General features: G+C 41.0%; 1 protein-coding gene across 2 annotated transcripts in view; it reads right to left on the bottom strand.

Annotated features, from left to right (window-relative positions):
- TXNRD2 (thioredoxin reductase 2) overlaps window positions 1–18,414 on the bottom strand; it is a 169,251-nt gene that overhangs the window by 110,213 nt on the left and 40,624 nt on the right. For both annotated transcript variants that reach the window (XM_040416326.1, XM_040416327.1), the window contains exons 7-8: window positions 14,912–14,974; window positions 12,697–12,767 (exon numbers count right to left, since the gene is read on the bottom strand). In XM_040416326.1, coding sequence (XP_040272260.1) covers window positions 12,697–12,767; window positions 14,912–14,974 — 134 coding nt within the window. The remainder of the gene's footprint in view (window positions 1–12,696; window positions 12,768–14,911; window positions 14,975–18,414) is intronic.

Raw genomic sequence — 18,414 nt, 5'->3', positions numbered from 1 at the left:
TTGTCTTGTTGGAACCCCCATTGAAGGGCATTTCCTCTTCAGTATAAGGCAGCATGACCTCTTCAAGAATTCTGATGTATTCAAACTGATCCATGGTATGCAATAAATAGGCCTAACACCGTAGTATGAGAAACATCCCCATATCATGATGCTTGCGCCACCATGCTTCACTGCTTCACAGCGTACTGTGGCTTGAATTCAGAGTTTGGTGGGGTCATCTGACAAACTGTCTCCGGCCACTAGACCCAAAAAGAACAAATCTTACTTTCATCAGTCCACAAAATGTTGCGCCATTTCTCTTTAGGCCAGTCAATGTGCTCTTTGGCAAATTGTAACCTCTTCAGCACATGTCTTTTTTTCAACAGTGGGACTTTGCGGGGGCTTCTTGCAGATAGCTTGGCTGAGTTCTTGCCATTTTGGCTATTCTTCTATCCATTCGAATGGTAGTTTTTCGCTTTCTTCCATGTCTTTCAGGTTTTGGTAGCCATTTAAAAGCATTTGCGATCATTTTAGCTGAGCAGCCTATCATTTTCTGCACTTTTTTATATGTTTTCCTCTCTCCAATCAACTTTTTAATCAAGGTATGCTATTCTTCTGAACAATGTCTGGAACAACCCAATTTCCTCAGAATTTCAGAGAAAAATACACTGTAACCAGCATGTTCAACATTTGCTGCCTTCCTTCCTTAAATAAGGGCAATAATTGCCACCTGTTTTTCAAAGAATGAATGACCTCACTCATTGAACTCCACACTGCTTATTTTGAACATGCCCCTTTCAATCAGTGATTTAATTACACAGAATCAGCAGCATGCATGTCATGACTGTTGGATTTTTATTACTCTACTACACCTGCTGGAAAATTAGTTGCCATGTAGAAATATAATTTCTACCAAAAACTGTGATTGATCAGTTTAGTGATGTCTGATTGCTATTATTTTGAACACAACTGTATATTGGGACCTCCCAACTCTCCAACAACAGATGATGTTGGGGGGAGAGAAGAAATGAGAAAACTGATTTATTTTAATTTTTTTTGCCCGATCCTTTTTTTTTTCTGAGGAGAAAAGCAACAGTATAGTATCACACAACTAAATCGCTATAGTCTAAGCCTTATGATTTCATCGGTGACCAAACTTAACAGAACAAATTCACAAAGATGTCCCAATGCGTTTCCATGGCTTGCGCCAAATTATCAGGGGACCAATATTCCAAGTGATGTTACACGAGGAAGGCCATTTCATGGACCGCAATACGCAGGACCTGTACTGAAGTTCTACGGCTGACCTACACTTTGGAACTCATTGGACAGCTAAGTAGTCTTGTTAAGCGATTGATAAGCGCTTTATATTGATCATAGTATCATTGATTTCAACCTTGTAACATCACTTGGTATATTGGTCCCTGATGATTTGGCGCAAGCCAAGGAAACGGATCTGGACATCTTTGTTACAGCTGTTTATATTTTCCTCCTTTCCCTTTCCGGATATACCTTGATGAAGCTGGTTAATCACTGTCCTGTCTGGAGCAAGGAAAAATAGGGACATTGAGTGAGAGGGGTTTGAGGTTATTTTTGGAGGGAGATATAGGGTCATAGACCCAGTACCTTGTCTCTCTAATACCCCTTTTCTATTCTAATATACCCCGTTGCTCTCTAGTTGCATTCTTGTGGCATATCGTATATTGCGATATTTTTGTCACAGTGTGCATTTTCCCATGTATATCTGGTTGACTGTAGGTTACATCTTGTGTGGGAAGGCTGAATCTTTTGTAATCTATTGATACTTTCAATCTTGGGCTCATATTTTTAGCAATCTAAACATTAAATGTTAAGTTTTAATGTCGGTTGCCTACCCTATGTGATTTGTTTTGAGAAAAGGCACAGGCAGAAATGTCTAGTAACGGTCTTTCTCCTCTCTCTCATGGTCATTACACGCATGGTCAATCTGAGATTGCATGTGTATTGGGGAATCATGAGGGAGTCGGGAGAGATAGCTGTCGGTTGAATGACTGTTCAGATGACAGCTACTTAATGTGTGTGGTCGCCTTAAGACACTATTCTAAATTCTTTCTAGTACTTTAGCAGCTGTTAAAGCAATGCAAATACACAAAGCATTAAAATATGGATTCCCACACAAGCTTATTCTACTATATATCTAAGGCAATATGCATAAAATAAAATAAAATCTACCGGTATGTTCTTCTAGGTTTCTAACAAAAAATTTTTTACATTTTTATTCTGAGCTATGCACCACCGATCAGTTTAATGACTACTCTCACAGTAATGCCCATTTACAAAAATCTCAAAATATCTGCATCACTCTAAGCAACATGTTTGCACAACATAGACCAACCACTCCCAAGCTGTTAAAGTTTTTGCTTGAATATTGTGAAAAGCTTTCACTCTTTAAAACGTCCTTCATATTATCTGTAAAAAATTGCTGGAGTGTTTAGTTAGGCATCAGCCACCAGGGACATGAGATGTGGGTGGCCTCGCCACAGGAGAAAAGTCAACCTTATGAAGGCATCAGAATAATGTTCAAATGCTTGAGTCCAACGTCACATGTAATCCTTGTTAGTGCTAATAATATAATTCCCTTTTAAGAAAACAAGCATTATATCTCTGTAAATGAGGATGGAGAAGCCGTTGGGGCCAGCGTTTGGCTTACGGATCCTGTGAGGTACAGGTGACAGGAATGTGCCTGGGGTAATTGTCTGAGTGCAACACGTGAAGCTTACTCAGACAGCTAAAGCTTACCACTGCCCAGCTATTGTATAGCTAGGTTTATCTAGTATCCCAGAAGGGCTCAATGGATCAGACCTGGATTTACATATCTAGAAGAGGAAGAGCTGTGCAGGCACAGAACTGCTGAACTGCTCACAATCTTTAGAACTACAGATGCATTTCTTTAGTACTTTATATTGTCTAGTTTTATTAAAATCTTGCTATAGTGGAAGATTTTACTATATTATGTTTAATTCTTTAGTTTACTGTGTAGCCTCCCTCTTTCCTTGTGCTGCAAAAACAGCTCTGACCCATTGGGGCCTAAACTCTAAAAGTGTCTTGCAGTATTTGATTTCAAGACATGAGCAGCAGATCGTTTAAGACCTTTAAGTTGCAAGGTGGGCCCCACAGATCAGACTCGTCTTTCCAGTATAGCCCACAGATGCTTGATCAGACTGAAATCTGAAGAATTTGGTGGTGAGGTCCAACACCTTGAACATTTGGCATGTTTCTCAATTCACTCCTGAAGAATCTTTACAGAGTGGAAACATTAAAGAATGTCAAAGTAGCATCCACATCCCAGCAGAACACTGCCTAAAGCATCACACCACCTCTGCTGGTTTGCAGTGTTCCCCTAGTGCCATCTCAATGATCATGCACCCAGCTGCCAAAATTATGTAACAGAAAATGTGATTCCTCAGACAGAGACACCTTCTCCTGTTGTGCATTCTGACACCTTTTATCATAGCCAGCAGTAAATTGTACAGCTCCTCTGGGGAGTGTAGGCTAGCCTGTCTAATCTAGGGCTGAAACGATTACGTGAGCCAATCGAGTAACTCAACACAAAAAAATCCTCTATACTAATTTTTTGCATCAAGGATTTGTTTGTACCATGTGACCATGGAGCGTGAGTGAAGCACTTGCTATTACTCACTGCCCCGTGGTCTCCCGCCGGCCGGCACTGGGAGGGATAGCTGATGGCAAGGGGGAGTTCATGGCACTGCAGGGAGCTATTGGCACTGGGGGGGAGCTACAGGTGAGGGGGAACTGATGTCATGGAGGGGTGTTGATGGTGCTAAGGACTGATTGCAGGGGGGAGAGGACTGATTGTAGTGGCAGTCTGATGATGGCATGGAGGGCTGATGAGTTTTGATAGAAAACTTTATTTTAATTATTTTTTTCTTATTAGAGTACTCGATTAATCGTTGGATCAATCGGTAGAATACTTGATTAGTAAAATAATCGATAGCTGCAGCCCTAGTCTAGTCCAAATCCATCAATGAGCTTTGTCACCTATCACTGTCTCCAGTTGTCCTTCCTTGGATCATTTTTGGTAGGTACCAACTACTGCATACAGGGAACATCTCACAAGATCTGCCTTTTTGGAGACATCAGTAACAAATTTTCAATAGATCCAGCGCCATGGAATTTAAAATAAAAACATAACTTTTATTTACATGAATAAAAAACCTCCATTAAAGTTACACTTTATTTTAAATTCCAAGGCACTGGATCTATTGAAAATTTGTTACTGAAGTCTCTCATGACCCCAGATCCAGGGGATTCATCCGTGCTACCTTTTTCTTCATATTACGGGGTTGTCTGGATTACCCAAATTTAGAATGAGCTGTGCAAAAAAATTTGGGTTTTGTTTTCTTCTTTTTGGAGACACTCTTAGCCAGTTGTCAAGCCATCACAATTTGGCTCTTGTAAAAATCACTCAAATTGCTTGGCCGTTTTCCTGCTTCCAAAACATCAACTTTAAAGGAAATGTGTCACCAAAAATGTTATCTGCCAGTTAAAACCAGATAGTATCACATTCTTTTTTTTATTATTATTATTATCTGATTGCAGATTTTTTATTATATTTCCTGAACATAATTATGGGGGTGGCCATCTTTCCTGAGCTGTTCTTAACAGCAGCTAAAAAATATTCCCTTACTGCAGCCCGACACTCCATAGACACAATGGACAGGAGGGGGCCACAATTACTTCTATGGAAGGGTTTTCTAAGCATGCTCTGTGACCTGTACAGAGGTCATTGTACAAGGAAAGAATAGATAAGATTTGACAATCACCTACTGTGAATGGAGGATCCCATCTTATCTATGCACAGAGGTGATATCATTACAGGCAGGATTAGAAAGATATAAGCAGGTAACTGCAGTGAAGTGTTCCGTACAGACCAAGAAATGGCACCTATTATTAGGCTTAGTGGCCAATGAGAAAACTGCTGGGTTTTATGGTTGTTGTCTAGATATAGACATGGAAAATTTTAAATATCAAATTCTTTAAAAATGTAAAACATAAAAATGCAATTTAAACAATAGGTGATTTTCTAACACTACATTCCCTTTAAGAACTGACTGGTGCCTAACATACTATTTATATTGACAGGTGTCATTGTCACCAGATTATCAGAGTTATTCATTCTCACTGTCAATGGTTTTAAAACAACGGCTGATTAACGGTGGAGAACACTTGCTGCACATGGTCCTAGTGCCTATGAACCACGTTAATATACATGTTGTTCTGGTCCTTTGACATCCTAATTACCATAGACTTATGAATGTGGGTGAAGCGGTCTTTAGGGAAATGTTCAATTTATGAGAAAGGAAATTTGTGCCTGGCTAGAACAGAAATGAAGCTGGTTCCTAGGCACGATGTAACTGGCTCTGAAGTCTACCCCTGGACTACAGTAAGTCATGAAAACCGAATCTTCAGTTATATTACTGAATAAATATATTTCAATAAACCCATGTAATCACTCTGACTCACAGTCTATTAAGGATACATTTCTGTACTCAATGACACATGGGACCATCTGCAACCGGGCTCTGGAACCAATAGTGTGGACCATACGTCTCAAAACTAAAAATGCATGAAATCTGCCTTTGTGTGTTTAATGTAAGATTCCAAAATTATTATTTTAGCTGACTATCTGCAAAACTAGAGGTGGTGTAAAGGGAGTTTGTACAAAAATTTATCAGGACCACTGCTGATTCCATTGTCACACAAGTACGCCTTAGACTGTATATTCTACATTTCAGGATGCAATTACTGTTTCAAATGTATTTGGTTTTATTTCTTGAGAAATCTGAATGCAGAGAAGTGCAATATCAGAGCTATTGGTCAGGAACACACACACATATCTATTTCCCAGATCAATGAGTCAAGTTTCTAACTCCATGCAAGCAGCCCTCGCTCCCAGTTGTTGAAATAGGGGCTGATAATGTACAGAAATGCTACAGTAGCCCCTCAAGGCTTATTTTGACTAAGGCTCTGGAATGCAACATGTAAACATTAGGCTCCTATATTACACTGTTACGACTTGCATTAACAGTATCTGGACAAAAGCAGCATTTTCACAGATATGTATTAGAAGGATATAGTTTTTTTAAGCAGCTTCCTCACATTAATCATGCCAGGAGAATTTCTGAGGACGTTGACACATTGTAAACACATAGAAAACCTAAGTGGAGGTTGTAGGACAAATGTCGCATTTTAAAGCTAGGGGAACAGCCAGAGGCTTCTGTCCTATGGTAAACAATTTAGCACTGAGATGCAACAGGTACAGAATAGATTGATTACATGGAAACTTGGTAATGAGGGCAGAGCTATGAAAAGCTAACAAAAAACCTAAAACTATAAATCACGCATCCATAAAATACCTGCAAACTATTCACATTATGCATCAAGTACTGCATAGACGTAACTACTCCACTTGACACAAATAGGCCTTTTTTTAAAAAAAAAAAATCCTTCCTTTTTGCCTAAACTTATTATGGAAGATACAATCAATAGTGCTCTGCAACATTGGGCAACTTTTCGAACTATTAAGTACTTATGTCTATATATTCAAAATATTATTATTTTTTTAAAATAATGTCTTAAATCATATTGTACTTTAAACCATTTGTCAATTTTCCTTCTGAAACCAGACTTTAAGACTACAGGTAATGGAGACACACATGCAATTCGACAGTACTGACTGTATCGGATACTCCAAAAAATCTAGATAGACTAATCACATTGGAAAAAAATGATTAGAGGCAGAATATATTCTGTAAAGAAAACAACTACTATAATTTCTCTTATCACCACAAACACATGGGTAGAAACATTTTGCAACAATTTATAAGAGATTTCACCACGTAAGATTTATTAAACTCTATAAAATGCCTTTAAAGAAAATTTCTACAGTTATGCCAATATGAAAGTTGGCTTTACATAAAACCTAATTGCATGTGATAGCACCAACAAACTCACCAGAAGTACTGTGCAACCATATACATAACTGCCAACGATAAACCAGCATCAAGATAATTTTATTACCATGGTTGGGCAGTGAATAGATAGCAACTTAACACAGACACATGCTGCCCCCTTGTGGAGGAAAGGAAATTATAGGGTTGATTTATGTATGGAGGGCACAGGTAATGCTGCTGTGTAAAAACTGTAATTGAGAAACAACATATACCGGTATTTTTAAAATGTTCACCATTTCATGAGGTCTCTAGGGTTAAAGGGCTTCTCCAGGATTTTATAAAGATGGCCTATTCATAGCAGCGCTGCAGTAGCCAGCTCTATCCACTATCCAACCCCTATAATGCCCCCCAAAATGCCAGGGCACCAAATACAGGTTATACTTGCCCTGCTTCCTGGCACCCGTGTCACTCATGATGCCAGCACAGTCGCCGCTGCATCACCCTAGCATCGCGGCTGACATTAGGGAGGCTAGTGTCACCCACTAGTTTGATCCATGCAACAGAGAGATACAGCGGCAGCCGTGCGGGGATCAGGAGGAAGTACAACCTGTATGTGGTGCCTGGGCATTTTTAGGGGCATTATAGGGGTTGGATAACCCCGTTAAGTTCTGGCGCTGGCGCTACTGCAGAACAGCTGGTTGGCAGTGGTGCTGGGAGTCAATCTGACTCCCAGGGGTCCTAAGGGGTCACAACTTTGTAATTTTTCTCATCATTTTACACTAAAAATTCATAGAAAACTGCTCTTCAACAAAAAAAGGGATATTATTTCATTGGTAATTATGAAAAAGAGGTAGGGATGCTAAGGAATTAGCAGAACTGTATGCAAATAAGGTGCTAAACTAAAAAAAAGTGACATATGCAAATATATAAGTGATACTTGAAAGCCAGTCATAGTAATGAAGCTAGCATGTGACAATCCAATGCAAAGAGGGGAGATCATCACTCTTGTGAACCACGCAGTCTCCATGGAGAACATTGTGTATAAGCATAGGGGGTGTCCACAAAAATTTGATACAGTCTGGGGTGACTGGTGTGCCTCTCCTCTCACCTTACACTCATCGCGTCTGCACTCGACGGCTGACGGGTCACATTGATCTTCGAACCAATATTCAGATACTTTATAGCACTGTTATCACTGATGTTAATGTTGGAGCATTTATGTGAGTGATTTGTCTATTCTGTGAATATTGTATGCCATCAGGGTTAAGAACATGTCCTTTTACATGCTAGAGTCCTGATAAATGTCAATGCCTTTATGTATCACTGTTCTCTTGGTATTTCTGAGGCGCCCCTGCGTGGACCATCACATTGCTACATGTATGCCATACTTGTGTCATTCTCTTTTAATAAAACGAGTTAAAAAAAAAAAAAAAAGAGGGGAGATCAGAGATCTCTGTTATGCTGTTTCAGTTATGTGATCAGTTATTTCCATTAGTTATTGTCATCCACAACCAGTCAAAAACACAGAACAGGAGCAAATCTTCCCATTATACCTTATGTCTGTGGAGGCTTCACTAGTGGTTTTGGCTCACAATCACTGATGGAAATAACTGACCAAATAACTGAGTGTGAACTAGGCTTCAGCGAATCGGCCTTTAGCTCATAGATCCGAATTAGATTTGTTCAAATACTTCAATTTTAATGCTGTTTCCATACAGTTTGTATTGCCAGAAGTTGGTGAGACTTTGGTGAATTACTACTAGAGTTATATCTGCGTATTTAAAAACAATTTAAAATAGGAATCCGAAGTAGGCTTTGGTACCGAGGTACCAGCCAGTACCAAAGCTTCGGATTGCTATTTTAAATTGGTTTTAAATACGCAGATATGAATACTGTAGTAATTTATCGAAGTCTCACACAACTTCGGGCGGTATGAACTTTGGCTCCACGGAGCCAATACATTTTAATTAAATGCTGTACGGAAACGGTATTAAAATCTAAATATTTGAACAAATTGACTTCAGATCTAAGATCCAAAGGTCGATTCGTTCAAGCCTAGGCAGAACATTTAATTGGCAGTGAAGTATATCGCATGTCAGCTTTCACATCACATACTAGCAGGTAAAATGGACTAAAGATAAATGTGATATCATCTAACCTATATATATTTTTTTTTTTGAATCAGATCTTTTTTATTAAACATTTTACAGTGTAAATACACATTTTAACACATTGTAAACAAGGATGACATAGAAATATACTGTCCATAAGGCTAAAAACAACAAGGATATCAGCCTATGTGTAGTAATTAAGTACCCAACCTCCCCACCCCCCCATCCCTCCCTCCCTAACCTGCAAAGTACAAAGGCACATTTTTAAACATTTCCATTCAGACGTCGAAACGACAGCCATAAATCCCATAATTTTCCAAATTTCGCTGGGCATCCACGCTTCTGATATCCGTTCATAACTTAGCATCGTGTCAACCGCACTTAGGAATTCGCCTAGGATTGGCGGCGCTGTCTGTATCCAATGCAGAGCGATTAACTTTCTAGCAACATATAACATTCTACCTATAGCTATTTTATGTACCTGACCTGTGGCCAGTTCAGAGACATATCCCAACACACACACTTTAGGGTCAGAGGGTACTCGTACCTTGTAAACGTCCTGTATTGTCTGACGTACCAACTCCCAGTATCTCCCTAACCTCTCGCACGTCCACATCATATGCAACAAATCTGCAGAAACCACAGAGCATCTTGGACATTCATCCGTGGGCCTGAACCCTATACGGAACAAAAAACCGGAGTTTTGTAGACCCTATGGACAATAAACAGCTGCGAGAGTTTACGTCCTTCACTCAGGGAAGAGAGAGGTATCGCCTCCAGTATGTCAGACCATTGGTCATCAGTTAATTTGCCAACATCTTTTTCCCATTTACTTTTAGCCACCAGTGGATGGGACACTAGAAACTTATCAAGCAATAGCTTATATATACAGGATATCATACCTCTCCTCGCCCCTCTAGACAAAATCTGGTGCAGTGCAGCATCTCTCCCAGCCACCATATTCGTACCTTTAAATGTGGCGTTGTATGCATGTCTCACCTGAAGGTACTTATAAAAGTGAGTTCTAGGCAGTTCATACTTCTCCTGAAATCTGGCAAATGACATGAACTTCCTTTCCTCCAAAAGGTGGCTCAACCTCAGAATACCCTTTCTTTTCCATGCCCCAAACTCAGAGAAGGAGAGGAATTCCGGCAGCACGGGGTTGTCCCACAGTGGAGTGTATTCTGTATTGCCGAAAACCCCCCTCAGGAGCTTGACCTTATTCCATACGGACTGCATCAAGTGTCCCAAATCGCCCATCGGACCACTCTTTCCAGTCCCCCTAGTCTCAAGGATCAGCAGTAGGTCATTAGAGGACAAGCAATGTTTAAACAACTGACACGACATCTCACTCGACTCCAGTTCCATCCACCCCTTGAAATGTTGGCATTGCGCAGCCAGGAAGTACACCCAGGGGTTTGGCACTGCAAGGCCCCCTTCTGTTTTAGGATATTGTAACGTTTCAAGCTTAATTCTCGGTTGCCCCTTACGCCATATGAGCTCCCTAAAGATAGCATTGATTGGAACAAATTTGGACTTTGACAGCCAGACCGGGGAGTTATGTAGAACATAAAGTAGCTGAGGCATCAACACCATTTTAATGAGATTAGCTCTTCCCGCCACCGACAGATATAGTTTACACCATGCCTTAGTTTTAATACGAAATTTAATAACCAGCGGGTCAAAGTTAAGGCGCCCAAAGTCTCGGATTCTCGGGGATATATGGATACCCAAATACTTAAAGGTCGCTACACATGGAATACTTCTGTCTCGCACTGTCTGTGATTGTACTTGCCCGTCAAGCAGCATAATCGCCGACTTACTCCAGTTAATAGTCAGACCCGACAGGTCCCTGAAGCAATCAATGATTTTCATAGCCGCTTCCAAGGATGGACCAGTATCCCCCAGAAAAAGCAAAGTGTCATCTGCATACATCGCCACTTTATTATTAACTGTCCCGTATTGAAACCCCTTAATGTCCATTGACTTACGAATCGCTGCAGCTAATGGCTCAATCGCAACTGCAAATAGCAGACGCGACAACGGGCACCCCTGTCTAGTACCCCGGCCCAGGCAGAACTTGGGGGACACCCCTCCATTCGCCCTGACACATGCTTTGGGTTTAGAGTATAGCACCCGAACCCAGGATATATACTCATCTCCAAATCCCATATACTTCATAACTCTCCACAGGAATCACCACTCAATGCTGTCAAAGGCCTTGGCCGCATCCAAAGAAAGGATAGCTCTATCTCCAACATTATCAGCTGGAAGTTGAATACTGGCAAATACTCTTCTAATATTGATTGACGTTGATTTCTGAGGCATGAAGCCTGTCTGGTCAGAGTGTATGATAGACAAAATCACCTTAGACAGACGCATGGCCAAGACCTTTGCAAGCACCTTAACATCAGTGGAGAGTAACGATATTGGTCTATATGAGTCAGGGAGAGAGTGATCCTTGTCCGGCTTAGGAATGACTACTATTACCGCCTCCTGCATGGACGGAGGTAGCTCCCCCCTTTCCCTGGAATAATTGAATACCTTCAGAAGTTCCGGGAGCAACACTTCCGCGAAGGACTTATATACTTCCGCCGGAAGCCCATCCAAACCTGGAGTCTTGTCATTAGCCATAGCAGCCAATGCCGCCCTCAATTCTTCTAGCTCAATCGGCTCCTCTAACCGCATACTGTCTTCCCTGGAAAGCTTAGGAAGATCTAATGTGGCCAAAAAGGCGTCAATCTATCTAACCTATATTTTTAAAAACATAAACTATATATGTGTATAACCAAACATATATACAGTACGTACTAAATATCTGATCATACTTGCCTGTACCTTAACCTAATAATCACTAACTGCAGAGAGACATAAATATTCTGAATAGTGACAAGTTAAGATATCACCGCAACTTCCCTAAAGAGGTTGTCCAGTTTCAGGAGGAAACCGGAAAACCCTCAGAAACCGCCTGCAACAAAAAAACGGTAAGTAGTTACCTGAGAGATCCTGAGCCGCTACTCTGATTTTCTGGGACAGGCTCTATTTACCCAGCTGCAGCACTGATGTCCCGTCAACAACATGTGACCACTGCAGTCAATCATAGGCCTTGTCAGGTGCACCGCTGAGGCCAGTGACTGGTTGCAGGGATCACGTTGCGCAGGAGCTGGGTAAACTGAGCCCAGCCAGGAGAACTGGAGTGGTGGTTCAGGATCTGTCAGGTAAGTACATACCATTTTTTTTTATTGCAGGCGGATCCCAAGAGTTGTCGAGTTTCCTTTTGAAAGACAAACGTCAAGCGAGGTGAGGCATAACTATTTAAGAAATATTGAACAAGTCACCTGCGATAATTTCCTGACAACCATGAATGTTTTTGACTTTATGATTAACAATAAGGGTAACTTATGCAAAATCGCCACTGAACACTGAGGCCTGCAGCAGTCATCATCGCTCCAGGAAAGTCTGGTGGGGACCATCAGTGCATCAGCGCTGGAGTGGAGGAGGATTTAATAGTAATGGTTATTTATTTTATAACCATTTCTACTGATGGGTTAAATTCTTAAACTCCTGGGCAATACCTTTCATTTATATACCGTCAGTCAGATCAAACATATTACAAAAATCTCCCAAAATAAGAAGAAAAAGTATTAACATACGTTTTCCCAGGTGATTTCTTCAGCCAAAAGAGATCATCACTTGTAATGCCATATTCCAATGCACCAGGAATCTGTTACATAAACAAGATGGCAGTTTATGTGATTACTACATATACAAGCAAATGAAAATCAATCTGAAGCTTCTAAATAGTATTCAAGGGAATCTGGCACCAGCGACCTCCCTATATAGCTGCTTGCATAGACACATAGCTGTGGGTCACCTGTTTAAAATGCTGTTCTTTTGTTAATCCGAAGCTCCATTCCTGAGTTATGATACTTCTTAATATACAAATTAGGGCTTTGGTGCAATAAGGGAGTCACCACTGCTCTTGTTGCAGCCAAGCTCTGCTCATTTCACATTGAAAGACAGGGCCAGGCAATGGCAAAGCAGCGGAATGGACCATCCGGCCCATAATAGAACATGTAATACGGACAATAATAGGACATGTTCTATTTTTTTTGCAGAACGGCCTTGCTGGCATAAGGTATACAGATTATACAGAATGCATAAAGAGTAAATTCCGTTTTTTATGCGGACTCACTGAAGTGAATGGATCCACATATGGGTCGCAAAAAAAAAAAGGACATGGAAATGGAAAAAATAAGTTTGTGTACATGAGCCCTAAGGAGCAGCTGCATTACCAGACACAGTCCATGGACATGTGTGGTGCTGTTTCTGGATAAAACTCTCTTTTCTAATAATTACCAAAGCATCTTAGACCTTCTCCCTCTGTCTAACTGCTGCCTTTTTAGTATTCCCAGAGGCAGACTTGGAACTTAAAGTTTCCCTAGAAAAAGAAAAACTAAAAGTGGCCCCATGTTGACCGAAGGCTGTGAAGCACAAGCAGGTGGGGTCAACAGTACCATAACACAAAATACTGTCCCCCTAGAACGCTATACCACAGTGTAGCCCAATATATTCATCAATAGGATGTAATTTTCTGTCCTCCTCCAGTTGTCTCTGACTAGGATATGGAGCAGGGGGCTTAGTAGGTGAGATACGACCACAGCAGTTGAAATCAAGAGGGCATGTGGGTCCCTGGCCAGGTACATGAGTACCCGATTCTCACAACTTTAATTACTCCTGAGAAAGCATTATGTACCCGGCCAGCGGCAGAGAGAAGGGATTGGGTGGCCCCCTGGGCATCGGCCCACCTGTACATTTCCCTATAAGGGCTATGGCAAATCCACCCATGAGTATTTCTATTACATCCTGTCGGGATGAAACAAGATAACAATAATTGGCCTTATACCCTGCAGTAGTACTACCTAAGTATTGCAGTATTACACAAGTGATCACATAGTAAAAGTCCTCTAGTGGGACTAAAAAGAAAGTTTAATAAAATCTTATTAAATATTCAATAACTTCTATCCTAGCTAATTTAACCCTTTATGATGCCACAGTTGATAGCAAATAGGACACCAAAGTGGTTTGGCAGAGGGAGGATTACTGTCACCCAATGGGTGCTCCCACAATACCAACTAAAAAATCTAACTCTTAGGATTGTTGTACATTTTAGTAATCTAAGTGGAGGTTGGAACCTTTATACTAATATACTCACAACGTATATCAATAAAGAGGATTAGATAGAAACCAGCTTCAATTGCAGTTTAAAGAATAACAGCTTTAATCACCAAATAAGCAACGTTTCAACCAGAGAGTCTTTCTCAAGGCAATATCAATAAAGAGATATTTCAGCTTTGGAATACTGATGGCCTATCATCGGGATAGGCAATCAGTATTAGACTGAAGAGTTAAGACTCCCAGAACCCCAATAACCAGCTCTTTAAAGGGGCTCCTGTGAATGCTGCAGCCAGTTTACCTGATCGCACTCTACTTAGTAGCGGTAGTGCAGGGAAATGGCAGCTCTGTCCCATTCACTTGAAGGGGATGAAGACATCACTACCCTGCACCACCACTGCAGTCTAGACAAAGTGCAGGTAAACACTGAAGAACTGCAGTGCTCACAGAAGCGCTGCAGCCCCTTCATCTAGCTGATTAGCAGGAGTGCCGGGAATCTGTCTCCCACCAATCTGATATTAAGGCCTATGAGTATCATCAATATTGCGAAGCGGCGGGAATAAGTAATGACTCCATACTAATTTGCTGGCTTAGTTTTCCAGACAGCTTACTATATGCCAACAAAATGGGAACATTAGACAGTCATGCACCTAAATAGAAATACTGCAATGCACATTCAGATACCTTTCTCACCTGTGTAGGATATTTTGGTCTTCCTCCTGTTGCCAGGACTATGTTGTTCGCAGTCACTACTGTCTGTCAGATAAAAAGACAAAGGTCTACAGCATAAAGAAATAGTTCAGTACATGGCACCTAACATTCAAATGTGTCTATTCCAAATTATTGTAAAGCTATACAATCTGAAACAACAAAGATACATAAATAAAATAAAAAAAATGATGACATATATTCCTAAGAAGTCACAGCCATTCAAAGAATGGTTACTTTATTAACCCATACATGTAACCAGTGCAATATTTTTCAGGCAAAGCCCCAGTATGTGAGCTGAAACACTGCACTGGTTACATGAATGGGTGATAAAATAATACGTCTGGGAATGCTGCAAATTCTTTTAATTATTTCATTATGTTCCAGGAGCAGGACCTTGACCACTGGCATCTCCATACATACCGCTTTGCCTTCGCAGTGCTGCTTTGCTTTATGTATGTGTATGTATGTATGTATATGAAGCCAATTACGGCAAGTTGTGATTTAACCTTGTTTCTTGTGCTGGTTACAACTGTGTTTACAGGACATTTTCCCTTCACTGGTCAGTCCATCAACTCTGCACCCTCCTCATGCTACGCCATAGCTGATAGACTAGGTGGAAGATACACTGGAGGTGTACTAGACAGCTGCACTCATAAGTTGCCATACACCTAGGATACATTCCTAAAAATTCTGTTCTTCACAATTCCTGACATTCAATCCTAGCACACATTCACTCTGTTAAGATCACTACTATATTTCAAGAATGTGAAATGTCAGAATTATTTCAGCTTTTATTTCTTTCATCACGTTGGAAGTGGCTCAGTTTACATACACATGGTTAGTATTTGGTAAAACTGTCTTTAACCCCTTCAGGATACCCGCCATACATGTACAGAGGATGTCCGCACTTTAACCCCTTGCCCGACATCTGCTGTACATGTACAGTAGATGTCTGGTCTTTAACCCCTTCAAGACCAAGCCAGTTTTCACCATAAGGACCAAGCCACATTTTGCAAATTTGATAAATTTCAATTTATGTGGTAATAACTTGTTTTCTTATGACATATTGTACTTCATGTTAGGTGTACATTTGAGTCAATATTTTTTACCTTTATTTATAAAAATAAAACAAAACACGCTAATTTACAGAAAATTTGGAAAAAAAATCACTATTTTCTAAATTTGAATTTATCTGCATTTAAAGGGAGTCTGTCATCAACATTTCACCTTTGTAACCCTTCCCATAGCTTTCTAGCAGCCTTACAGTTAATAAAAACATTACCTTTATGAGCAATCGTGGACTTATAAAACCGGCAAAAAACATCTTTGTAGCATGTGCAAATGAGGGCTCGCAAGTGCCCAGGGGCGGCATTACCCTCGTAGGTGCCCAGCTAGCTCAGCCTTATCGTAGCTTCCCCCCGCCCCTTCCTTCCCTCTGCCCGCCCATCCTTTCCCTCTGACCGCCCATCTACTAACTTCTTGTTTCGCCGAGATTCCGCGCCTGCGCACTCAGTCCGTCGGCCGGCCCATGCGCCGATGGACCGCCTCCTTTGTTGTGTTTTCGCGCCGTTAGCCGGCGCATGCGCATTAATTACCGTGATGCCGTACAAGGAATGGGCATCGCAGTGCGCATGCTCCGGCCGACGGACTGAGTGCGCAGGCGCGGGATCTCGGCGAAATAAGAAGTTAGTAGATGGGCGGTCAGAGGGAAAGGATGGGCAGGCAGAGGGAAGGAAGGGGCGGGGGGAAGCGACGATAAGGCTGAGCTAGCTGGGCGCCTACGAGGGTAACGCCGCCCCTGGGCACTTGCGAGCCCTCATTTGCATATGCTACAAAGATGTTTTTTGCCGGTTTTATAAGTCCAGGATTGCTCATAAAGGTAAAGTTTTTATTAACTGTAAGGCTGCTAGAAAGCTATGGGAAGGGTTACAAAGGTGAAATGTTGATGACAGACTCCCTTTAAGACGGATAGTGATACCTCATAAAATAGTTATTAACATTCCCCATATGTATACTTTATGTTGGCATAATTTTCCAAATGTCAATTTATTTTTTAGTAATTGCATTAGTGTAATTTTGACATTTTTAAAGAAGATTTCCAAACCCACTTTTTAAAGGACTTCTGTCATCAGGAACATCATTATTAAACTGGCTGACTGGTGCTAATGTCAACTGAAGCTACCAGTCTTTGTACCTTCTTTCTATGTGCCTCCATTTTTGTGAAAAATGAACTTTTATTTTATGCAAATGAGCCTCTAGGAGCAATGGGGGTATTGCCCCTACTCCTACAGGCTCAGTTCTACCTCATCTGGCTGCACCATCATCATGTTAATTGACAGGACCAGGCATGATGAGGGCGTGGCCAGAGGACGGAGAACTGAGCCTCTAGGAGTAGGGGAAACACCCCCATTGCTCCTAGAGTTTTTTTTTTCCAATTCCACCCCATTTGGATTTTTTTACCAGCTTCATATGCAATATTAAATGGTTCCATTAGAAAGTACAATTTGCTCCACACAAAAACGCCTAAAAATGTTAATGGTAAAATAAAGTTATGGCTATGGAAAGGCAGGGAGCGAAAAAATAATAATAAATCGCTGCATCAGGAAAAGGTTAAAGATGATGCCCGCTCCACAGAGGTGCAGTCAATAGCTGACGAGTTTCTGCTGTTTCACACATGTTAGCGATCGCCGATAATGCGGATTGCAGATTTTTACCCCCTCAGATGCCATGGTCAATTGCGACGATCAGGGGAGCCATTGCTTCCGTGTAGTAGCCTGGCGCCGTAGTAAGGTTCAAGGCTACTGCAGCAATAGGGCAAAGTCAACTTGGTGCATATAAACTTCTGAGCCCCAGGGAACGTGATGAAAGAATTAAAGCTGAAATAATTTTAATAACTGCAAAGACATGACAAGACATGAGTGATGATAATTCCTGTAAAGCGCTGCAGAATATGTCAGTGAGTAAAATAATAATTTATCGTCTCCAGCATTATTCTGAAATTTGACATTGTGATCCTAACTGACCTAATGTGTGCTTGGATTAATTGTCAGGAATTGTGAAAAAATGAGTTTTAATGAATGCGGCTAAAGTGTATGGCAAATTATGACTTCAACTGTATGACTCACCAACACCTGGCCAGTGACACACCACTCTCAGCCCTTCCTGCTCTTTTGATCAGTCTTCTAGTTTTGAAAACTCTCCTTGTGTGATATTGAGCACAACAAGGTAAGAAATTGCATGCACCGTCTATAACAGGGGAGCATAATTGTTTCTAGCTTGAGGGTCATGTGTCAAAATCACAGAAAATAATGCACACAACAGATGCAAACATTATATACATGCTAAAATCTTGGACTCTCAACCAATACATTTTGATCAAAATACATCTCTGCTCGTCTACCTGCGTCAATCCCACAGGCGACCTTGATTAGGTGGTACATAGGGATGAGCGAATCGACTTCGTATGGAACATCTGAAGTTGATTT

Source organism: Bufo bufo, chromosome 2, assembly GCF_905171765.1.
Source record: "Bufo bufo chromosome 2, aBufBuf1.1, whole genome shotgun sequence".
In the NCBI taxonomy this organism is placed as follows: domain Eukaryota; kingdom Metazoa; phylum Chordata; class Amphibia; order Anura; family Bufonidae; genus Bufo; species Bufo bufo.
The sequence above is the reverse complement of the archived record's forward strand: the minus strand, read 5'-3'. Positions and strand labels throughout refer to the sequence as shown.